The sequence below is a fragment of the Strigops habroptila genome, chromosome Z (assembly GCF_004027225.2).
Source record: "Strigops habroptila isolate Jane chromosome Z, bStrHab1.2.pri, whole genome shotgun sequence".
In the NCBI taxonomy this organism is placed as follows: Eukaryota; Metazoa; Chordata; class Aves; order Psittaciformes; family Psittacidae; genus Strigops; species Strigops habroptila.
The window spans coordinates 11709512-11735229 of record NC_044302.2 but is presented as its reverse complement, the minus strand read 5'-3'; the positions used below and the strand labels follow the sequence as shown (position 1 = coordinate 11735229).

Genomic DNA, 25718 nt, shown 5'->3' with positions numbered 1-25718 from the left:
TCTTGTACTCTAAAGCCAAATCCATGGCAGTGTTGCATGGGCTTAGACAGTACTGGAACAGTCTAAGCACTTTTCTGAAGCATTTTTCTTGGTACAAACAACAGATCTGTGGTAAAGGGAGAGTGAAAACAAAGTAAATCTGTTATCTAACCTTCTACAGGTATTGACAAAAATGCTTGCATTCCTTCTGCATCACAGTTATAGCTTTGGTAACCCGATGCAGAAAATTATCTATGGAATAACTCAGTTCTGAGGAATCATTATTGCCTAAATGTTGCACTATGATTACTTCAGGAATCATATTCCTAGCTTTTTCTTCTTTCCACCTACTGACCCTCAGATGGGTTGCAAAGCTAACTGGAAATTTAATTTAAACTCATTTCTATCCAACTGCTCCATTTCTCAGTGGAATGTTTTATAAGAAATACTTTTAAGAGAAGATTGTTGCTTTTGAATCAATATTTTTATGTCAGGCCTGATAAAACAGAAAACTTCTTCAGACTTCTCATCACAAGAGATACTGCATTACTAGTAGAATCTTTAAGGACTTCGGTTTTGCAAAAAAGGTGAATAAATGAACTTAAAGAAAATAAAATCCTTTTCTTTTGCTTTTTGTTTTCTGTAACACCTTATGAAAACAGGAATAATAACTGCTGTAAACTATAAGTATTTTAAAAAAAACCACTCCTACTGAGTTGATAAATAAATATTAATGTGGTGACAAGAAATTATTTGAAGTAAAATTGTTTTCATAATCTGTTAAATATATGATGCTGGAGCTTCAGTAATTTTGCTAAGTTGCTTTTTTTATGTGGTATTCAAAATTTCTAAGGCGGTGTTAGAGCCACAAAAGAAATACATCATAGAACATAAGTATTTCATTCTTATTTTTAACCAGAGAAGGTTCCTATGGCTTCCTATAGACCTCTATATGCTCACAGTCCAGATGTTTTTGTGCTTCTAACTCAGAAAAGTATACAGTTTAAAATCTGAAACATAGCTGCGTGAGGCTCTTGTTACAGAAGACATTGCAGACTCAGGAGATGACAGCACCCAAGCACAGTGGTTACCACATTGCTGCAGTGGATACTACCCCTTCTGGGAGTATGGAAAATACCTGCCCCTGGTCTGCTTCTGGAAGAAGCAAGAACTCTCAAAGTTCGCAGTCAGTGTAACAGTCAGAACAGCAACCCACTTAAGTAAATATCACTGTTAAAGAATCTGATCCAACCCTAAGATGGGCCATCTGTGCTGGCAAAGGTATGTAAAGGGCTGTCTTCTGTCTTCTCTTCATATCACTAAGGCTTCTGTTATGAATATCAACAGGTTTGAGATTTTGCCTGCATGGTTAACAAGTACATCTGAGAATAGATTCAACTGAGTGTTATCTACGCTGATCTAGGTTCTGGATACATGCCCAGACATTTATGGTGTCTGGTTTAAATTTTTTATTATTATGCAATATTGTTGGTTGGTGATGACACAAAGATGTTAACCAAGTTAATCTTTCAAGATCAAACTCAACTATCTGACTTTTAAATTAAAAGATTTTTAGCCATCAGACACTGAATACATGGAAGAATACCCGTGATGGAACGGATGTTTAGGATATTGTCTTCCCTTCTCTTGAATTATTTCTATTATTAATTACTAGGTGTGGACTCCATTATTCCAAATCTTGATCTATTCTTGCTATCAGTTATACGGCCTGTTTTATGACCTCTTTAATGACCCTTTTACTGGAAATTAGAGAACTCATAATTTCTTTAACTTATATTTATGATTTTCCACATTTCCAAACAGACTACATAAATCAGTGTATTTTCTAAAATTTGAGTTTGAAAGACTTAATCATGCAACATGAGGTAAACACTACTCACAAATGATGCTATTTCTTACATTAAATCGTACTGAGATTCAAACATTTCCAAATTTATGTTACGAAACAATGCAACAACTAAGAGCTGAAGAACAGCATTTTTCCCTGAAACAGTCTCAATGGAAAATATTTTTCACTAGTTTATTACAGAGGTTTACCATTAAAACTATCATATAATGTCCACTGACAAAAAGCTGCACCAATTTAGAAGTGTGAAAGTAAATGGAGAGTTTTAAGCAATATAAACGCCCACAGGCACATTCTCCTACTGCTTTCACTCAAGTCCACTTGAAACAGGTTAATGCTAAAACAAAATAAGTCAAACTGAAATAAGAGTGGGTTTGCACTGACTGAACTAAAACAGTGCTGGTCTGTGTGTGAATGAAACCTCACTGTTATGTCTAGTCTCTGCAGTAAGACCATAGTACATAGACTTTCTGTTTGTTTTGGTAAGTATTTAAACACAATTTAAACTGGATTTATGCCAGTTTGGCTTAAACAATATGTAGAATGGTTGGAAGACTGGCTAATAAATGAAGTAAAATGAAGTTACAGAACAAAACATAATGTTCAGCTTACTAAATTCATGTTTAAATATGTCCAAAGCGCACAGTAATCTCCCTTTACATTTTCTTGATGACACTAATAAGCAAGAAGGGCACTTCTTAACAGTGCAAGTTCAGTGAAAGAATTTGAACTAAATTTTTTTTCTTTTTCAAGTAGGAAGAAAACCAGAGTGCTATGGAATAGAAGACCCCAAAATATCCATAAAGGAGAATGTTTTGGAACAAAGCTAGTTTTTATTTCCTCTTCATCCTATTATCCTTGTATTGGTTCCTTTATTTTGCCTTCGAAGACAATGCTTTCTAGAGTTCTTTCAATGTTTCGGTAAGTTTTTTTTCTTAAATATTTAAAAGACTTTCTTAAATACATTATATTACTTCTTTTGGTATTTCACTTTCTCCCTCTGACTATCATCTTCATTAAGCATCCTGGACTATATTCTCTTTTTCAGACTGGTTATATTTGTTTTAGATGTTCACCCATTTCTACCTGGCACAGAATCAGTTTTGAAGACGACGGTTCCAGGCTGCCTGGTTAGCAGAAGGAATGCAGTAGTGCTGCTGTTCAAACACAGGCATGCTACAAAGTCTGAAACATTATTTATTGCCAGAACGTAATAATGAAATTATCAGCTGCTTTGCTGATATGAAATAAACAAACTATCTAACAATCATATCACTAAACAAGTAACAAAATATAAAAGCTGAAGGTTTCTTGGATGCCCCCTCTTTAGGCTTTCTAAAATACTCCCTAATAGCCACTTTACTGTGGGCCAGAAGCATATCTGAGCAACAAAGATCTTCACGTAATATTCAACACACAGAAATCACAGAAAAACAGCTTCAAATATAGCTTATTATCAAAGCTGACAGTATTACATTTATTGGCTTACACAAAACCTGGAAGAAGCTCCGTTTCTGAGTTACAGGTCATATGCACGTTTAAGAGTAGCCCAGCTAGCAGTGAAGTTTTGAAATTTTTAAATTTTTGTAGGAGCTGATTCAAAACTTTTAATTTCAAATAACAATGCCATGCAAAAGATACTCTGACTTTTATGTTACAGAATTGGGGTGTTGCATTTTTTCTTTGGTTTGTGCGTTTGTTTTTCTTTTAAATTTTTTTTTTTTTTTTTTTTAATTTTGGCAGTGCCAGTAAAATTTGAGACATTCCCACTCCCCTTTGCAAAAGTTAATGCAAAAGAACAATTTTTATTACATATATTTGAATATTTCAGGTGAAAGTCTCTAGCTGAAGAAAGAGCTTTAGAATGCTAATTACTAAAAACACAGACATGCTTATATTTCTTATGGTTTCAAACAGGTAGAATGAAATTCAACTTCAGAGAAAGGCATGGTGCCAACAAATTATACACTTTCATTAAAAGGGTGGGAAAAAAGGCAGGGCTACTGTACAACAGAATGGGGTGCAGCACTCATACAGAAAACCTAGTATTCATTCTGCATTTACTCAAACATGTTATCATATCCACGAACACCGCTACTTTAAAATTACATACCAGTTTGATCCAAGCATTTTTAATTAGGCTACCACCAAAATATTTGCTACCTCTTCACTAATACCACTATTACCATTGCTCAGAATACACTTCATATACTTTCTTTCATTCACATGTCATTGCAGCGCCACTCCCTCTAGTGGATAAGACACAGAGCTTAGACAGACAACCTGAATTTTCATTCCGGGAGAAGCACTGCAGCTACACAGAAAGCAACTGCACTGACTGGAGTGCAAGACTTCCATCACAGCTACAAAGAGAACTACTCTGACTACTAGAAAAATGTGGGTTTAGTAACCCGGTTGTTTAATTCGGCTTCCTCAAGTTTCCAATGGCCAAAAAAGAGTTACCATGAATGCAAATACTGTGGCAGTAAGAAATGCATTAATTTCTAGCTTGCTTTCACTTCCAAGCAGCATGGTAGTTTTAGTTCTCAGCTCAGCAGCAAGATTTGCCTGCCAACAATTATTTCACAAACCTGATTCTTCCTTTGCATACACTGGCTACATACTAAACTCAAGTAGTATTAAGATCCTATGTCTTTTCCTGCCAAATAACTTCTTTCATTTGAATACTTGTTTGACAAACCCAACTCTGGAAACACTAAAGCACGGCCTAATGTTTACAAGAACTCATTTCAGTAAATCTTACTACATAATCGCATAATGAAAAAAAAAGAGACAAATAAATCTCGACATGCACTTGGAATTTTGTTGACTGTTTTATGTTTTCATATCTATATATATATACACACATATATATATATCAGATCTGTACAGCTAACGGAATTGTAGAATCCTGCCAATGGGGAAACAAGACAGGAAGAACAGGTCAATACAAAAGAACCTGTTATATGCATTTTTCTGTATATGTTACCTCCTAATGTATGATTATTATGTCCTAGTGCATATATCCAAAGAAGTTGACTAAAAAAAAAAAAAATCAGCATCAGTTTGCTGCAAATAATGTTGCAAAATTTTTAAAATAGGAATGACTTTCAACTGATATTTTACTCTAATTGATAGAAGATACAACCTGATCTTAAACTATGAGATGCCTTAAGCAAGGGACAGCCACTCTTATCTACAGCAAATTAAGGTACTCATTAGTTCACAAACTGCTATTCTTAGAAAAACATATCAAAAACATATCATCCGGAATTATTTGATAATTTTTAGATTGTTGTAATTTAGACTGATGAGTAAATAGTCCACTGAATCACACCACAGAGAAAATGTCTGGCAATTACATTACTTGAAAGACTATTAACAAAACAAAATTGTTAAGTAGCAAATTTCTGAGAAAGTGACATTTTACAAAAAGACAAAGGCACACATTTTTCCACCAAAATCTAGTGCTGCTGTCATCAACAACCCAACAGAAGCTACAGCTACCTAAAATGGAAATGAAAATGTAATGTATGGAAATATTCTCTTATAAAATCTCCTTAGGCTTCACATGTATTAATGTATTAGTTTGCAAACATTAAGATCAAAGGCAAAGCAACAAATACATCCTAAAAAGTTTTTAGTCAGATTTTTATTAACGATATACAAGTAGCAAGGCATAAAAAATTAATATGTTCAAGCCTTGAAATGTCAAGTGTAATGATCTCTAGCTCTGCTTACCTCCTTTGCTTTTTGTTTCAGTCTGGCTTGCTCTGGGTCTTCTTGCCTTGAGCGACTCTACATGTTTAAAAAAAATGGGGAAAAAAGGTTAACAGATGGTTTAAGAACCCCTCATCTGTTGCAGTAAGTTAAAAAATAACAAAGAAAGGGGAACAGGATACAAGGTGTCAAAGACGGGATGCTTAAATTCACAGAAGTGCAATTTTAAACCTGTAGGCCTTACCCAAAAGAGTGTTAAATATTCAGTTGCAAATAAGATCTACCCTAGGTTTAAATTAAAGAAAAACAATACAAAAAAAAAACAAACCCAAAAAAAACCCCAAAACCAACAAAAACAAACAAACAAAAAACCCCCCCAAAAAACCAAAAACCAAACACCAAAAAACTGACATGTTTTTGTCAATGTTAAAGTTTCCATACAGGTTTAGATTTCAAGTATTTAACACAAACAAATTCAAGAGCAGAAGTGACACCCTTTCCATTACCTGAACTTTTTAATTTAAACTCCTTACAGTCACTTACTTTAAAATTATCTGCTGTTTTCAACTAAGCTTTTATTCAGCTGTTGGTAGAGAATGTGGAGAGTAGAGTCACCCTCCCAAACAGTAGCTCCTCATAATAAAGCTGTTCTCAGCTGTATGAGCTTACTTTGAGTACAGCATACACATACGCTTAAGTTAAACTCATTCATGCACTACTAATATTATAATGTTGTAATTTTTAAAACTGAAGAAATATTGCCAAATGGCAACTTTAATACTTTCCTTCAAAACCAAGAACAATAGCTCTAAAATACCATTAAGAATAACTGTTTAATTACAATAACAATCCATAACAGTACCTTTCTTGGGATATAGACTGGTTTACAACCATGTGTTAAAACTATTAACTTCTTATTTATGCTCAATAGGCATACTCAAATTGATGGAATTCAAAACTCAAGACATAGATAACATATACATCATACTTTTCAAAGGCATGATTTTCAGTATCCAGAAAAGGTTGCATGAAAAGTTGTAATAAGCCGCAATAAGATTTGTGACATCCATGGAAAACTGTTGTTCCCAATATCTTAAAGATGTAATTGTTTTATTTTGGTACGTCTTTGAAATTTAAAGCGATATCATTTACACAACTCCTAAAGCAATAAGCATCTCTATGCACTTTCCTATCTATCTTTCTCTGCCTCTTTCTATGCTGAAGACAAACCTGAAACTTGAAAGAATTTTAGCTTGCAAACCTAGATTTTTTTCCCTGTTGTTTAAATTTTTCATAATATATTCTGCTCAGAAGTAAAAAAAATCCATGAAGAAAACCAAAGGGAGATAGGTTTTAAGGGTAAGAGGACATATAACATTGTTGATATATCTGGAAAGAACCTTGACTATGATCTGGCATACGGGGCACCAATGACAGTGAATTCTCTATCCTCTTTTCTTGTTTGGGTTTTTCTTAAACTAGGATTATTCTTCAGCTAATATACCATCCATATAAAACACAGTGATGACAAAACATGGCCAAATTAAACAATAATGAGACTTTTAGATGTGCTTGACTCTTCCACTATGCACGTTAGCTTCATATTCCACCACCACCTACTACTGATTTTATGCCTGTTAGCATAAAAGGCAGTTTGTCAGGATGGAGTAAAGTAATGAGAAATTAAAGTCTGCAGATAGATTAGACTCTCATGCTGTAGTTGTGCCAACCAAGAAAGGAACTGTAACTTAACAGAGACTGAGATTCCTTCTAACTGCTGTGGCCAGACAAAGAGAAAAATGTGGATAATCTGATCATGGCAGGTGGGTTGGAATTAGCTGATCTTTAAGATCTTTTCCAACCCAAACCACTCTGATTCTATGATTCTATGATCTAGTTAACATTTAAAGAACAAAAAGGCATTTCATTAAATATGTAGATCTGCCAGAGAGCTGGGTCTCTATTCAGTACAGCAATTACTAAGAGCTTGATTATATTTACGCCTTCTAGGTTAAAACCCAAACAAACAAAAAACCCCATTCAATGAGTTCCTTCTCCAGGAGACAGACTTGGGTGAGTATTTACAAAATGAGCTGAATTAGGTCCTTGCTTTGTCGTTTTGTGATGACAGTTCAATTGTTGTGTGCCTCAGTTTCCTCAGTATGATGTACAGAAAAATCCTATTTAGTTTTGATGATAAATTTATAAATGTACAATGAACTTCTATTGCCTTCTGAGACTCAGTGAAAGCAGTACAGAAACAAAAAGTGTTGTTATACTATTGTATGAAGCTGAATCATTTGCCAAATGCAAAGTACAAGTTAAAAGCATTTCAGCTTAAGGAGAAAGCAGGGTGTCCTGGGAGAATCAAACTAAGACTTCTAATACTGTTACCAACTTCCTACAAGAAAGTGATAGAATCCTGGAAAACACACCAGACCCATATTGTGTTTGAGGACACTGTAAGAAAAATTAAAGAAATAGACACAAAGTAACACTGCAATTTCCTGGACTCCGTAAGTGAAGGAACAACTCTGAAAGTGCTAAAACTTATAACACATTTAAAAGTTGGGCCTTCCCCCCCCTTTCCAGAAACTGACCAAATAAAAGCAGATCTGGAATTCATGACACTCTGAAAAGGCAGAACCCAAAAGCAGACAAAAAACCATGTGATCTATTCTGTGTAACCTCCAGCTCATTCACAGTAAATAAATAATCAAAATTAATGCAGAGGTGAAAACAGGTCCTCATCTTCTGACTGATATTAATACAGGGAATTTTTCAGTAATGAGGATTTAAAATACCAGGTGATGTTTAGATATACAAACCCAGATCGAAGGTGAAGGTAGAACTACTTTTATATTCAGAATAATGCAATGAGTTTCTAGTTATTGCTTGAACCCACACCAAGCAGCCTTTTCAAAGAGCTTTGTTTCAAAAAAGTAGGATCCCAGCTTTACATCAGATTAGTCATCATGGGTATAAGTAACAGTAAAAAAAATAAGGAATTTAACAATCATTTTCTGTTTCTTTTTGTGTTCAGATAACTTTTAATAAATTTTTTTTTTTTTTTTTTTAAACAGATTGTTAAGACTAAAATACCTTCCTGCTGACTACCATGTCAGTTTGCAAAGCAGGAAGGTTTAGAAATAAAATCATCAGCATATGGAGGCTAAAATGTGTAAAGTATAAACAAAGACTACTTTACTATTTCTTTTTAATCTAATGTAAATTATAAAAGGCTTCTTCAATGCCAATGCAACACAGATTAAAGCAAATACAAGCAAACGAAAAAGTCAAGCTTAACAGAGGTGCCTAGATAAGCTTTAAATATGTCACTGGCTTGAATTTACACTCCATTCCACGTATGAGCATCTTTTCCTTCCTCTGAAGAGTCTGAATAATTTTGCTGCTCCTCGGCTCTTGTAGCGCTTGTTTCTGTGTCACCATTTTCACTCATAATTATGTTAACATTTTACACTTCCCACAAGCTACTGATTAATCATTCCTTTCTTTTTAAATTCCAGTATAAATTTTTTCTTCAATATCATCTTGTATTTCTGATTTTGTCTTTTCTTCTCCATTCTCTCTAACATCCAAATCTTAACATGCTGCAACTCACCCATTTTGTGAAACATTTTTCCAAAACCTTTTAATACACCAATGCTTCCTTCTTCTAAAGCCTTGGAAACACCCACCAATCACTGAACCCTCTAACTCAAACAGGTTCAAGGGCTTTATCACAACTCCTTTACTTTCCCCTCTCTAGTCTTCACGTCTAGACCCCCAAATAAAGCTGGATTTGTGTAATATATTTTCATGTTGATGAATAAACAACTTCAGAAGCAAGCTAGTTTCCCATTACCGTTTTAGAAAAATCTAGGACTGATCCTAACCAGATAATATACTTTTAAATACATTAAATGCCATCTCCTACTAAGAATTTATTCAGGGAACCAGGTTTGTTAACATTTTTCCCAAACACAAGCCATTTATATTAGACCAGACAACCTGATATTTTAATTGTTAAGAATGAAAATGCTTTGTGTTAGAGAACTTGTTATCTTATTTATCTGAAAACTGCATAGATCACATTAGGTCTATGGAAATATTTGACTTCCAAAGTATGAAAAGCAGTGTATGTTAAATGTGTGTATTCAAAACACATTAGAAATACAGGGGCTCATTTACATGTTACCAAGCTCCCTAATGTTCCAAATCTCAGCTTTTCCCCTTGCTTGTTTTAAGGAAGAATGCCACAAAGACACCTAATTACACCTATAACTGTGTAATTTTAAGAAGGGGATTTTGTATTTCGGAGAACTTTCTTAAATTAGAAAGTAACAGTATTTTTAAAATAATGATATCTATCATTCATGTAATAATTAAATATATGCAGCAAATATTTTTAAAATTGGAAGATATTTTGTACGTCTATGCAGATGGGCAGACTAACAGTCTTTCTGATGTATTTAACTGTGATCATTATCCAGTATTTTGTTGTAATTTGTAATGTCAAAGACACACTGTTGTTACATATTTGTCCCACTAATAAAAAATGTTTCCTATCAGATTTATGATTAATTTCGAAGTCTCAGCTTGTTAATCCTGTGTTAAAAAAAAATTCAGGGTCTCTCCTCCTAAATACATGTCTCTTGCATTTAGCAACATCTGATCCCAGCTAAGGCACTTATAGCGCTACTCCCCCTTCCCACCACATACACTGGGAGTCTTTAATGCTTCAAATTCATATTTTTTCATTAAATAAAGTTAAGAGCCACAACTGCAGGTACTGTACTATTGAGAGCCACTGCTGTGCCAACAGTTTCAATTTTCAACCTATTTTTCCCCATTGATGACATTAGAACTTCACCCACGGCTGTACCAGCTTATAACTTTCACTTTTAATTAAAGAAATTAAATTGGCAACATGAAACACTTTGCTTTCACATTAGCTTTGTTAAAAAAAAGTGAAAGTTAAAAGCAGCATAGCTGAGGGTAAAACCCTATTCAGAGCTACGACCACAGTGAGGTGGAATGCAGGAATGGAGGTCAAAAAAAAAAAAAAAAAAAAATTTACTTTAAAATAATTAAAATTGCAGTAACAAATTTCTAAAAATTCAAAAAACTATCTCAACACGATAATTCCCTCTTTGGTCTCTTCACATCAGAATTGAGTTTTAAGTTTCCATTCAGAGAGTGCTTCATCTCACAGAAAACTGCATTACATCCCTTGTACTCTCAGAAGAGAGGGAAAGGATTTAATTGGCATGACAACTGAACTCATCTCTGGCTCAAAGAGGCAGCCCCTTCAAGTAAGGAAATTTGCATTGCCCAAGTTCAGTGATCTCTCTCCACTAAAAAAGCCCTTCAGCCTATAGTATTATAATGACCACTATCATCCATAAACACTAATTAACTTTGCAAACAACACTAAACAATTTTCCATTTACTTCTGTAATTTTCCTCTTTACAGAATAGAAATACGGCTCTCAGAGGAGTAAGATAAGACCCCAAAACTTGACAGGCTTGTGTTACTAATAAAGAACACTCAAAATAATAGACTAATAGAATGTATATATTGGAAATGAGTTTTCAAAATTAATTTTACAATAAACATGCATTTAGCCAATTTGAGTGGATTAACACAGTAATTTTAATATTATTCACTTTATTATATAGATTATATCATAGAACATAGATTTTTCTGAAAACATGGGCAACCCCAAGCTGCACCTCTTGACTGTATTAGCTACTACCCTCTCAAAAAACACAATTCAGAAATAAAACCAACCAACCAAAAAAATCAACTACTATCTCCTACTCCTCCTGCTGCCAGAAATACTTCAATTATTAGCCCAGAACCAGAACCTTATTCAGTTTGACACACACAGCCTGCATTTTCAGGTTTTGGAAACAGCTATGAAAGCAGCAACCAACATATCTTTTACTATAGCAAGACTGATGCTTTTGGTTTTGTTTTTTCTTTTTTAAGAAAGTCCACACAGCACACACCATGTCAAACATAAATTCCTCAAGTGATTTTAGTCTGGCTTTTGACCTTTCTGCAGTCTTAAGGCTTTCCTTAGCTCTTCTTGCAATTTCCTGTACCAGTCACCAAATACAGATTCAAAAGATCTCTGCTTCTGCACACGTGGAAACAACAGCTAGTGGGTTGTTACTAGGAAAACAAATGAGGGAGAAGAGCTGATATCTCCTTTAAAGAAACTGCATTCAATGTATGTGTTCAAATTCAAGACAGCCCCTCCCTTTTTCATTTTTATTTTACCCTATTATTCACTTATCAGGAAGATAATCCAGAAGTAATGACAAATTGTGTGTTGCGTTGCTACTATCGCATAGCATGACTTTCCCTTTCCTGTCAAGTGTGTCTTCCCCCAAAATACCTCACTGAAAAGCAAACATCAGTCACTATTCTTCTAAATTACAGTATGAAGTTTCTATTTCTCAAGTACGTACCAGGCATGGGAAGTAAAATTTTGTAATATTCTCTCATTCAACAAGCTAAATAATACTGTTATTTTGCTTTAAAGATACTCTTGTAGCTTCACAATTATTTTTAACTTGGATAGTGACTTTTCTCAGATCAGCAAAAATTTAGAATCCCTTTTGGAACCCAACTATTTTTTACTTCTATCTCCCATCCAATTTTATCTCTCATTCACCCAAAAACTTTTTCTGAAGAAAAATCAACCCCATCTGGGCGCTTACAAATTCTGCAATCACATCCTGCTATAACAACTGAAATTATGGTTGCAGATCAATCAGAACACTAGTGTCAGGTTTTCTTCTCTCCTCCTAAAGAAACCAACCTACTGTCCGAAACAACAACATAACCTGCAATTCCAATACTTTCTTACCCCTTGCTGAATTACAATGCAAAATTACCAAATTGGTTTCAAGGATTCCCAAAGAGTCATGCTGACTCCCATTTCACTTCAATCTATTCCTTCATTTTTTCATCATATTTTCAGTTTATTATTTTGTTAAATTTGATTATTTAATACCATTCACTCCAATGGCCAAAACATTTCCTTCATTGTCTTATTCTTTGTCAAAACCTGGACTTTCGCTGTTAACATGGCTCCAAAGTGCAAATAATTAAAACAGAATTTTCACTGAACAGACAACAGGTGAGATACCACTAGCAGGCAACTTTGAAACTCTTCCTAAAATTACTCTGTTGAGTAACTTCAGAAACATGTTGCAAAATAACGTACCAAAACATTTACAAGATAAAAGATCTCTGTTCATCTAAAAGGCACATTAAGAAGCTGCAGTTACAAATAAAAAAAAAAAAATAAATATGATTTTTAGATTTAAGCATCTGTAGGAAAAAAATCAGAAACAGAAATTGCATTTTAAAATCCAAAGTTTTCTAACCTTTAAACACACAACACTGTCAAGCTGACAAAGATGCCATGACTGGGGAAAAAACTTCTTTGCATAGTGGGTATTTCACTCTCCAGAGCCAGTTTAACTGTTACCCCCTTTGCAGACTCAAATATCAATCAATCGCCAGTCCGCAAACAGACATGAAACAGTTACTGGTCTTTATCACGACTTATATCTGCCCCAGGGCAGCTGGGGCAGATTTTAACTGTGTCCGTTTAATATCTGTGTCATTACAATTACTGCATTCTTTCCGCAAAGACTTCGATCTCCTTACAGCACTAGGCAAGTTCATAAAAGACAGAAAATTCTAAATCCTGAGTAAGGAATTAGTACGTAGAAATTCAGAATAAAGATCTCAAAAGTTAATGATGTTATTGTACAGGTGGTCTTACAGCACCCTAGATTCTAAGGAAATAATGAAAAATCTATTATTTGAAATAAAAAGTTGTAATCTGACCATATTTTGCCAAACTATGTCCTATGTAAGTCTTACAATAGGTCATCAATCCTTCAGAACAGAATGGCTGAGAGCCAGCTGAACAATCCACAAAGAAAAGATGCTACCAATGTAAGTTCAGTTCCAAATTGGCATTTTCACTTAGATCACAACATTGCATAAGCACCTCCCAAAAGGTTCTCAATATCTTCAACTTCTCTTTCTGAACATTCATACTGATCAATCAGCATTGCTCTTCCATGGCTACTTTGTGGTTTGGTTTTGGTTATTTGGTTACCTTCAGATGTTTTTCTAGTATACCACTTAGTTACGCCAAGCTGTCTCCTATCACTTTCTGGTTATAAAATTGATTTATGAATTCATTAATATAATTTCTTCAAATCAAGTAGAGGACATTTTTATATTTGTTTGTTGTAGAATTCTTTAATTTGCGCTTTCTGTCATCTCTACTAATCAAATACGTTGATCATGTATTTATTTCCTAAATTTTGACTTCACAGGAGACTATTCAAGACTAAAAGAAACAAAAACCCCACAAAGATTATCAAATCATGAAGTCATTCAGGTTGGAACAGACAACAGGAGAGTTCATCTAACCCAACCTTAGATCAGCATGTGTAAGGCTTTGTGAAGTCAGGGAAAATGTTTTGAAGGTTTACAAGCTCCTGCATTTTCCTCAATGTCCATTAAAAACCCCGAACCAACATAACAAACAAGAGCAGGATACACAGAAACGAAAACATGATTCATCAAGATGTATTCACTGAATGAAGGAAACAGGATAAAAATTAAATAAGCTTTTTTCTTTTTTTAAATAAGCATTACTAATCTTTTTTCATCTAAACATTTAAAGAGTATATACATTACATGGAAGTTTGTGGAATATTTAACACTGTGAATATTCACAAATTTAGACAGAAAATGGGACAGATTAAAGCAGCCAAGTTGGGAAACAAATTTCCCAGATAAGCAAGGGTAGGTTGGTTTGGTTTTTTTAGAAATATCTCTAATTATGAACATCAATGGCACAAAATCAGGACACTAAATCTTGCCATTGAGAATTAACTTGTTCTGTATTATGTCTTCAAAATATATGATAAATAAATCAATGAAAATGCAAGTAAAATTGAGATAACTAAAGGATAAACTTATTTGCAGTTTGATATAATTAAATTTTCAGTTACAAACAGGAGGTTTATCTATACCTGTATGCTCTTGAAAGAGTATTGTCCTAGTTTGAAAATTCAGTCTTTGGAATTAAAGTTACAAAGGAACAAGTCCAGAAGAACTGACAGCTAACTGAAGACAAGCATGGATCGATAAAATAATGCAGTTATATAGAGGAGGAACACCAAAAGTGACACATAGTTAAATTAAAATAAATAAATTCACAAAACTTTTTTAAAATTAGAGAAGTCTAGAAACTCAGGAAGTAAAAAGCCTCAAAAAAAAAACAAAAAACCAAAACCAAATCCAACCAAAAAAACCCATAAGAATTTACTGAATTGTGTTTAAATACCAGAAGTACAGCCTAGGATTTTCAAATGGCACAGAAACCCTGGCATCTATTAAATTTCAAAGGCAATTGTGAAAATTATTTCATAATGTTATTTTGAAAATGTTAGCAATTGTCTCCTATATTCCCAAGAATTCATCAAATTCAGAGCTGTATCTTGAAAAATGCAGGAGAGTTCTAGCTGGGTAGGTCTGAAGTCATCACAGATAAGATAGCATGACTTAATGAATTTAAGTTGCAATGTCATAACAACAACATCTTTTTGTTATAAGAAAAAAAAAAAAAACCAACCAAAAGTATTTATGAAACAGATCTCATGAAATTAAATAATTGTTTGAAGTCTACGAATTGTTTAGTGGTTTAAAAAGAATAGAGCAAAACAGATACCTTGGCAGCCTTCAGCAAGATTTCCCTCTCTTGTTCATCTTTCCTTTGCTTTTCTAAACGCTCCAACTGTTCAAAAAACTTTAACTGTGATCGGACATCTGTAGATTGTTCGTACCACTCATCATCCTGTAAAATAAGAACAGTGTCTTATAATGCATTTTGATCAAGACTATGCATTTAAAGAAGACTATAGGTGCTACACCTTAAAATCTTTCCATTGTACTAACAATAAAAAAAGAAAGTTACCATTTTTTTTTTTTAGGCTCAGGGGAAGGCAACCAGCCTGTGGTTAATACTGCAGCTAAATTTAATTAATACCTAAGCAAACTGAAAAAAACAAGGATTGCTTTATCAGCACAAGAGACATCAAAGAGTTAAAATTAAAGCAAACACTAATTAAAAATCCTTAAGATGCTTAATTTTATTACTGAAGAATCCTAGATATAGCATATAAGCCCGGTATTTGTACAATATACGGTACCTGTATTTGTACTCATCTTGAAGTACTAACAGACTACTAACAGACATGACCAAGATGCAGCATTAAAAGATAAAAGCATTAAGGCTAAAAATTCAGTTGAAAATAAGCCTCTCATTACTATTAAAATAGAGGAACTTTATGACAACTAAGAGCATGCAAGCTTTCCTAGGACCCAACAAACATTAAGAATTTATGACACAATCAACAATGAACACTCGGAATGTCAGTCAGAACAGTAAGTTATCTGTATTACTTCCATCATATTAATCTGCTTAATATTTTCCTTTCTGACTGCAATGCTATGAATCAAAGAAAACCATTAACCAAGAAATATACAGGAGTCAATGAAAATTGGAGACCACACTGTGGTTTTTTTCTAAGAACCTGTTAAGATTTTATTGTAAATGCATCTTTGGCTTAGCACAGACTAAGCAAAGTGTTTTCTTCTCAGATACTATCCTAGGGAGAAGGAAAGAAAGATTTAACACTGCTGAAGCTGATGAAGAATACTGGGAAGAAACAAAGAGATTTACTTTTAGTCCAATATAGTAGAATGTATTTATCAATTGAAAGGAAAGATGTAAGTCTACACAGGCATAGCGGACTTTTTTTTTTTTTTTAAATCCACTTTTCTATCACAGTAATGTTGATTCTAGTCACAGATCCCAGTTATTTCTTCTCGAAAATGCCACATATAATTAGTCCAACTGTGATTCAGGTTTGGGAAATAGGTGGGCGAAGGTACACTCCAAAGCTGTTTGCCCAAGCTTTCACTCAAGGGGAAAAATAAGCAATCAAACCAACCCCAAAACAAGCAAAAGAGCCCCAAACCAGAGCTGCTCAATGTATATATACACTGAAGAAAACTAAACACAGCTTAAGACACAACACACATCAATGGTTATTGTAATCTTGCTTTTACACCAGTTTAACAGCTATTAGCATCTTAGGATATTTCACATTTATCAATAAAGATGTTTCCTTTATTTGAATTTCAAGCTGGTTTGGAGATCCTACTTAAAGTTCCTCCCTTGTTTAATTTATCTAAATAATTCTAATTTTCTTCAAGAATTCAATCACTAACAATGGAATCAGAGTAGCATTTTATCTTTAAATGTTCTTTTTAAACAGAACATAATTGCTTAATTACAGTGCAGAATTTGCAGCTGAAATTTATTTGCTGGTTTAAGACAAATTGGTAGCTTTTGTAAAAATTAGTATTTGTCACAGACAGGGACACAGAAATTTACCATAGATTCCTTTATATTGAAACAATTTTGATCCAATTGAAGGATACCTTCATCAGAAAAGGACACATCAAGAATCAACAAACGATGAACAGAAATAACGTAACAGATGCTCCATGCCAGACACTTTAGCAGAGAAAAGGAAAACATAATTCTGCCATAGAGAAGGAAGTCAGATCTGGCAAACAGTGCTATCACCCCACACCACCTTCTATTTGCTAGGTGAACAAACCTGTCTTTAAAACATGCTTTGCACGCAGAATGACACAAAACACCTACCATGTGTTATGAAAAAACAGCATCACACTGCATCATTCTGTAACATACAGAAAACCTTTCTTTGCACACTTACTTTGTATGATTCCACCCGGTGCTGGGTTATCATTGTTACTTTTTCTATCACTGTTTTTAATCTGTTTTGTGTTGCATGGGAAATAAAAGTAACCACCTCAGCTGGCACATCAGTAATTCCGAGTTTTTTAGCTAAAGCAAAAAACGAAACAAAAGAGAATTAGCTTACTCCCCATAAAAAAAGACACCCTCTAAAGAACATAAAGTCCCAACTTCATATTCCTGAACAGAAAAATCTGCAGCAGTGTATTTATATGGCTTTGGTGATAAATTCATGACCCCTTGAAAAGAGGTGTGACTACAACTTTGAAGTTTGAAAGAGATCTCAGAGCTTTTTTTTTTTTTTTTACCACTTAGAAAATTAAGCATTTAAGAAATTTTACATAAGTTTATCCTTGTATATTAAAACAAAGCATAAACAATTTAAATTCTCAGTTGTTCTACACAAGAAAAAGCAATTCCTTTATTTTCAGAAGCATTAGTGCAGATTAATTTCAGTGTCAATGAGACGAGGCTGCAGCCCAAAGCATACTGTTGCTGGCATACTTTAGCCTACACTACTGGCATACTAGTGATAATAAAAATTGTGTAGGGAAAAAGCCATTAATTCAATACAAGGAAATAAAGTCATTTTAACAACAGTTCTTTAGAAACACCAGTTGTCCCCCAAACACTGCAGAAAGTCATATTTGTAGATATTTGGACATTTGGTACTTAGTTTAGCACTTAGACATTTGGTGCTAAGTTTATATGAAAAGCAAACTCTCTACAGTTTAATGTATCAATATATTTAAAAAAACACCTGAGCTATGGAAACAAGATTATGGGTAACTCTTAAGAATTCATAAATTCATCAAAATAATTCCTGAATATTGGACATAAATTTGCAGATATTCATCTAAGCTATAGTCCTACAAAGACATATATATAAGTAGTGCCAGTGGGACAGTATTCTGGATAGAAAACTCTGTGTCCACACGTAAATATATATATATATACATGTTACATATAAAGAAATCAGCAGTTGCATTTTGTACGGATTCTTGGACTTGACCCACCCCAGGAGGGTTCATACTCTGATGACACTGAATCAGTTTTCCACAGAATTAACACAAGACTTTTAAAAACGTTTGTGACTATGTTTGCAATACCTTAACGAGTACACAAAACAGCACAGGAAATTTGTTTGAGAATATTGTGGAAAGTGTTTCCTGAGTGGCTAATCACAAAAGTAATCTTCGTGTGCGGGAGGGGTCCCCGAGCTGATACAAACCTGAGAGGCTTAGGAACAAGTATTTGTTTTGTAGAGGCATTTTGTGGCCAAATTCAAGAGCAAGAAACTGTCGCACGTCTAAAAAATGAGGACGAACAAGTGAGCAGTGGTCTTACGGGGATGTACACGTCTGTTATTTCCATGATGTGATCTGAGGCGAGCTGGCAGCGTTCACCATCACCCTGGGCTTCTGTCAGCGCCGGGCTGCGGCCGCTCCATCAACGGGGTGGGGCGGCAGGCGCCAACACCGCTGGGAGGGGGCACTGCAGCGGCCCCGCTGAGGTGACGCCAGCAGCCTGGCGCAGCCATGGCCACTGCGGCCCTCCCTTGCCCGTCTCCTCTTCATCTTCTGATCCGCGGTGTCTATTCCAACGTGTATTTTATTGCACCACTACAGCACGCCATCCCCGCGCTTCCCAGCACCCAATGCCCTGTGCCATGTAATTCCGATATTAACAACTTCAAAGAGTCATTAAGAAAATTATTGCTTCAGCTAACTTAAGCCACCACCGACACCATGCTGCACGCGTTACCTTAAGGATTTTAGCAATACGCATACACGCTTTTTAACTGATTTCTGCTTTATCGTGGGAAGAAATTACATCTTTCTTGACGCCCAATTTGTCTCCTGTAATAGAGATGAAACTCCGCTGAAGTTGCTGAGAGCTGAACGTGTAATGGAAAGCAGACGTGTGCATTCAGATCCCCACACTGCAACTGTTACTCATGCAAATTAAGCCCTTGAAGTCAGTGGGACTATTCATACTGGTACGAGCTATTTGTGCAAGTCAGACTTGCAATATCAAGACCTATTTGAGCATGCACCATTGTATTATGCAAAGATGTGTAAGCAAAGCTATCAAGCAAAAAACCCTAGTCTGAAAGGTAAAATGCAAGTAAGCAGGGAAATTTAATTAACTAGTATCCAGAAAAGAGGTTTGAGATGGAATATTCTGCCGAGTATTCCAGGTAAGGGTATGAATGTATAATTGTTAAAATAATAATTCTTTGAATTTCGGCAGTGTAACTACAGCTACCCAACTTCCCTGAACACACACACAATCCTTTCATAATAAAAAACTATCACCATCTTGGGTTTTCCACAATAAAGGTTTTCCTAATTTTAAAGACTTTTGTTCTAAGTAAATTCAATCATTATACGGTTTGTCGCTTATTCAGCTCATCAGAAGTTCACCCACAACCAAGGGACTATTCCCTGAGTTGCGTGGTTCCTAAAGATTCTTGTCCTATACCCTCATCATCAGCCTCTGCAATATCCCAGTAACTTTCTACTCCTGAAACCCCCCAACACAGTATTTTAAAGTTCAGAAAACTACCCGGCGGCCAGTTATAAATGTAGTCCCTCAGGAGCCTGTGCTGGGACTTTTCCTTTTTTATATGTGTCTCAGTGACCTGGAGGGGGAAGACACGAAGCACTCTCATCAAGTCTGCAGCTGGCACCACACTGAGCAGTGCCGGTCAGAAGGACCTGATGAGCAGCTAACAGGAACTTCATGAAATTCAAGGACAAATGCAAAGGGATGGATTAACTCTCTGCCACGATGTGGGCTATGAACTTCCTACCAGAGCTGCAGCACTGATGGAAAGCACATGAGAGTCTGGTGGTCAGGAGGCTAACCCCAATTCAGCACTGCATCCCCGCAACGATGAAGACTAACAGCATAGTGATTTGTATCAACAGCACAATGGTAGATCAACAGTAACCACTCCATCAACGGAAGAAATGATTCCTTTTACACTCAGCCCACATTTAGAATACTGCAATTAGTTTTGGGTCACCTGGTACAAGAATCGGAAACACTTAAATCCCCAGAAGTCACCAAGACAGTTATGGGGTTGGAGCATATGACCTATATGAGGATGACCTGAGTGTTCTTCAGCCTAGAGAAGAGAAGGCTTAAGGGAGAGGTCATTGAGAAGATTGAGCCACACTCTTTACTGAGGATGCCTGAAAGAAATAAAATCATAAACTGAAACAGCAGAGGTTCTGACTGCATAGAGAAAAGAATTTCTCGTTATGAAGATAATCAAGTACTGGCACACTGCACAAAAAAGTTGTAGACTCTCTCACCTCTCAGGTTTTTAAGACTCAGCCAGACAACACCCTAAGCAACCCTGGCTGCATTTAACGCTGACCCAGCTTAGAGCAAAAGGTTGGGCTAGATGATCACTCAAGTTCTCTTCCAACCTCAGAGATTCAGTGATCCCTGTCCTACTGCATGGCTCCAACTTCCTGCCATGTTCCTTACTGCACAATGCCCTTAGTTCCCTCATACATCTAGGATCACTCCCTGGCATGTCTTCTAGTCCATATTTGTCCAGCTTGCTAGCTGGGCACAGTCTACTCAGCCTGAGGATAGCCTGACTAGTCTGTACAAGAGTGCTGATTGGCAGCCAACCAGACAGAAAAGCAAAGAAAAAGGTTGATTTCCCCCTCAACTGGGACACACGGAGGAGCTATCTAGCTGCTGATTTATCAATGGATTCAAAAGTTACCTGAAGGGATAGAGAAGGCAGATGAATAGAATGTTCAATCACTTAAAGCTAGCTTTCTTTGGAAAACAGGCTAAGGAAGAAAGAATACAAAACAAATTTTCCCCCCAAAAATGAATTAGTGTCAAGAAACCAGACTACCAAAAAAAAAAAAAAAGATAATTTTTTAAAAAGTCAACTTGTCATGTACAACATTTATCATGTGTGGAAGCATCATCACATCTTCCCTGCTCTAAATTACATTAGTTAAAATCCTGTTAGCATAAGGTGTCAGAAGCAGGGTGCATTCCAAAGCTGTACACGCTACATGACAATTTGGCACACTTCTTCAATAGTTGGACTGTATTTGGCGCAAGGATGGGAAAATTACCAATCTCATCTATACTTGGAAAGGCTGGCCTACTTACATTTTCATGCCCCTTTTACTGATCCGCTGACCTAAGAAAAGGTCTCATACCACTGTTCAGAGATCATCATCTTTTGCTTTGTGCTACTCAGAGAAAATGCCAAGTAGAAACTGAATCTATGCAAAGGGCTGAAACTGCTACTTTTCATATGTTTCTGTATTACAGTCTTAGGCTGGTGTTTTGTTTTTGGTTTTTTTCTCTGCTGCATTTCCTCTTCAGTTTTATATCATTGATAAAAAGCACACTGGAATTCTGTCTGCCATCAAAGGAAAATAATGCTGATCTCTAAATAGGAAATTCCTGAGATAATTCTTCTAATCTGTGTAACTACTTTTCACAGTTTTAATATCATCAAGAGAGATGGAAGAAAGGCTTCTCTTCCCTTTGCAAGTTTCCCTAGACTGATGATAAAAAAAATATAAATTATAGTTTTAAGAAATGTGTATATACCCATATATAATACTATCTATACTTAATTGTGTCATAAAACACAAATATCCTCAATATATTATTCATCTTTCTAACCAGGTCACTAGACAGTGGCTTCATCTACAGGTATTTTTATTTAGGTCATAGCGTTCTGGATTCCAGTCTTAATTGCGCTATCTGACCATGACTTACCAATAGTAAGTCATAATGTATGCACTTACAGATATACAGAAACATAAAACCCAAAGACAAAATTAGGATTAAACAAAAAAAACCTCCCACCTTAGTTCTATCAACAAACTGCTATAACCTGTCTTTTGTTAATAAAAAGTTGAACTTGTTTCTGACTGTTAAGTGACCTTCTTAATGTACTTTAAGTTTGATAATGTGGCCCTCTTAACTTGTAGTTTCATGACCAAAATTCTTCACTTAAAACAGAAGGAGCCATACACTTGAAAGTAAAACATCAAGATATGTGTAATTTGAAAAAAGTTGCTTGCTTTTAAATAATACATTTGTTAAATTTAGACATTTTTGGCAACAAGTATACGCTTCGCGTTTTTAAAATTACTTTAGCAATGCAATTCTGAGCTTTTCCTAGAGCTATGATAAAAACACCATCAAGGATAACAACAAAAATGGAGCTAGAGCAAAGCAATGCTCCAAGCTATAATTTTAACCACTCTCTCCACTTGAATTTGAGGTTTTCTATTTTTAAAGACATAACTAAGGTCACATTCTTTATTCAAGTGTTCTCAACAGATGTCTCCTACACCAGAGCTGTACAAGACCATCAAGAATTGATGACTGATTGCATGAACATCTCAATTCTTTGTGGCATGACTCAGTTTCAACACATCGTCAGAGGCATCAAATGCTACTAAAGCAGTCAGTTGAGTCACACTATCCTATAATGAGAAACATAAGGGATAACAAATCAATATGCCCAAACTAAGCAAATTTCTAATCTGCCAAGCACTTACAGAACAACACAATAAAGCCTACCTCCATATTAATTCTTAATTACGTGTTTGGAAGCTTTAACAGCAAACCACGGTTCAATCAGCGTTTAATAAAGATCTACAGTATACAAGACAACATGCAAAGGAAGTGTAAGTTTTGGAATATTTTTGTTACAAATAAACTATAGTCTATTTAAAAGTTTGAGATATTGCAACAGAGTTTCTATAAAGTTAGAACTTGCATGTAAGTTCCAAAAACCTTGAGGGGAAAAAACACTCAGCAATATTATTCTGATATTGGCATATGTGTCACTAGCACAAGATTGTTTTTTACAAACATAAAAGCACCTAAACCTTGTCATTGAAAACTTTCAGGTCCCAAGAAGTGAAAATTCTGAAGAGTCCTATCATCTGCTTAGCTATCTGAAAGGTACTGGCTTTGCTGCACTTTAAAAGTTTAATTATATTTTATTGATCAAACAAACTGAAACAAATCGTAAGAAGAGTACTGCCCTATTTGAGAAGCAGAAGAAAAATACTATCTTTGCAGATAGGCTTTCAAAGAATCAAAAAGTTACTTTAATAATTTATACTTTAAGAGGACTGACAGGATTGAGATCAAAGATAAAAAAATTATTTGTAAAACATCAAGTCTGACTCTGATTATTGATGTGATAAATTATTGAGTGCCTGTATATAAGATGTCTTTACGTTTACATTTAAAACAGAAAAACCCTGAAGAACTGGTTTTAAACAGTTAAACAGCATGTATTTAGGGCTTGAATTTGTCTTGTCCTTCAACAGAAACATCGGGAGAATGCATAATTAGTCTCTATTTGCCCTAATCACCAGAAATGCAGAAAGCACTCTCTGCTATCATCTTAAAACCAGGAGCAATTTCTTAAAGAACTTATTTCATGCAATAGTTCTGTGCATGAAATATTGGCCCAAGATGCAACTGGAACCAGACTTCGTAGGTCTGGACTTCTGCTGCTTTTACAGCTGGCTTGCATACTGCCTAATAGAAACAAATCACAAAAGTTCATCTCCCTTGAATCTGGGACATGATTTGTTTAAACTTTTATTTAACCTCAGTGACATCAGATGTAGAATAATGCAACAAAGATGCATCTAGCCATATCTACCTATCTCATTCTCACAGCACACTAGGCTGTGTCTTGGATTGCATCTACAACTTTAGTCTCGAGCCCTGTTCCTCTTTCAATCCCAACAGAACCAGCAGAGTTTTACACGCCTCATAGCATAAGGGAAACTAAAGGTTTTACAGTTCTGCTGTAGTTGCCAGCAGTGAGATATTTGAAACATCTTAATCTCTAAAATTACATATAATTATATACAACGTGATCAGCTAAGTAGTTACTGTTTAAGACTTACACTACACAGGAACTTCTGGAGACTAACAGCTGAAAAAATATGGGGGACAAGAGGGAGCAGTACACCTTCTAAAACTAGAAATTTCTATTTCTAGTTAGAAACTAGGTATTTCTATGTCCTAAGACACATCACATGTGGTCTCTATAGAAAGCAGGTCATGAAACCAATATAAGCAATAGGTGCTTTGCCTAACACTATTACATTAATAGTTCTCAACTGAGCAACAGCACTTAACTGTCAAGCTGATGAAACACAAAGGCCAAACAACTCTAGTACTAAGAGCCCTTGAGATCCTGAGGAGCCACAAATGGTAATTATTGAGCTTGCCACAACCTCATCAGGTGCTACTTAAGAACAGGGTACATCTCCCGTATAGCAGTGTCCTCAGCCTACAAAGTAATCCATCAATACTGCATTCATATTGCTATCAAACGGGAAGCCCCATCTTAAATATTAAGCTAGAGAATGGGGGATGTTTCTGTTTTCAGTCCTTTAACTAAAAGCTTCACTTCAAGTCTTACTAGCTGAATGTATAAATAATTTAATAAATGTTGACTTGCTGTACTGTTAAGCCTGTCTGGTGCTGGAAGACAGAACGAAGAAAGGAGAAACCATAAAACTTTAGTTGCTATCTTCACAAAAACAGCCAATCCAAACAAACTCATTTGAGCAGGCGCCTCTGAGGAACCTATAACCTGGAGTGTGTTTAAGGAAGCCACAGGCTAGGGATTATTTCCTGCCAAACTAGAGAGAATCAGTGCCAAGTGATTTGAGATGTGGTAAATAATTCCCTCTGGCGGGTACAAACTAGCACCCCTCCGTGAGGGGCAGAAGGCCAAGACACATTCCACAGTTCCAAACCAGCCCCGAACAGGGGGATGGGAAAGTTTTTGTAAAACTGTTCAACACTACCAGATCACCTTCATATGTAATAAACTAACTTCGTTAAAAGAGAATGACTTATCACCATGTAATTGTTATTTACAAAGTAACAGAAGACCCAACATGAATTACTTCAGTAAGCTTGTTTGTAAAAGAACACTGAACTGTGAGGGTGGTGAGGCACTGGAACAGGTTGCTCAAAGAAGTGGCAAATGCTCAAGGCCAGGTTGGACAAAGCCTTGGGTGGCATGGTCTAGTGTGAGGTGTCCCTGCCCATGGCAAGAGGGTTGGAACTAGATGATGTTAAGGTCCTTTCCAACCCAAACCATTCTATGATTCCTCCTCTCACAGGATAAAAACTATCTCATGAGCCAGCTTCTGGATAAAAGTGGACAGTCTTCTTGAGAACTCAACACTTGCTGGGTGTAATATTTG

At 35.5% G+C, this 25718-nt stretch overlaps 1 protein-coding gene across 10 annotated transcripts in view; it reads right to left on the bottom strand.

Annotated features, from left to right (window-relative positions):
- LOC115601377 (transcription initiation factor TFIID subunit 4-like) overlaps nucleotides 1-25718 on the bottom strand; it is a 144969-nt gene that overhangs the window by 65492 nt on the left and 53759 nt on the right. For 7 of the 10 annotated variants that reach the window (XM_030471294.1, XM_030471295.1, XM_030471299.1 and 4 more), the window contains exons 11-13: nucleotides 17423-17553; nucleotides 15343-15468; nucleotides 5588-5644 (exon numbers count right to left, since the gene is read on the bottom strand). In XM_030471294.1, the coding sequence (XP_030327154.1) occupies nucleotides 5588-5644; nucleotides 15343-15468; nucleotides 17423-17553 (314 nt within the window). Of the gene's footprint in view, nucleotides 1-4724; nucleotides 4886-5587; nucleotides 5645-15342; nucleotides 15469-17422; nucleotides 17554-22809; nucleotides 22953-24846; nucleotides 24985-25718 lie in introns of those variants that run through there. The other 3 variants (XM_030471300.1, XM_030471303.1, XM_030471304.1) reach the window with 3 other exon arrangements.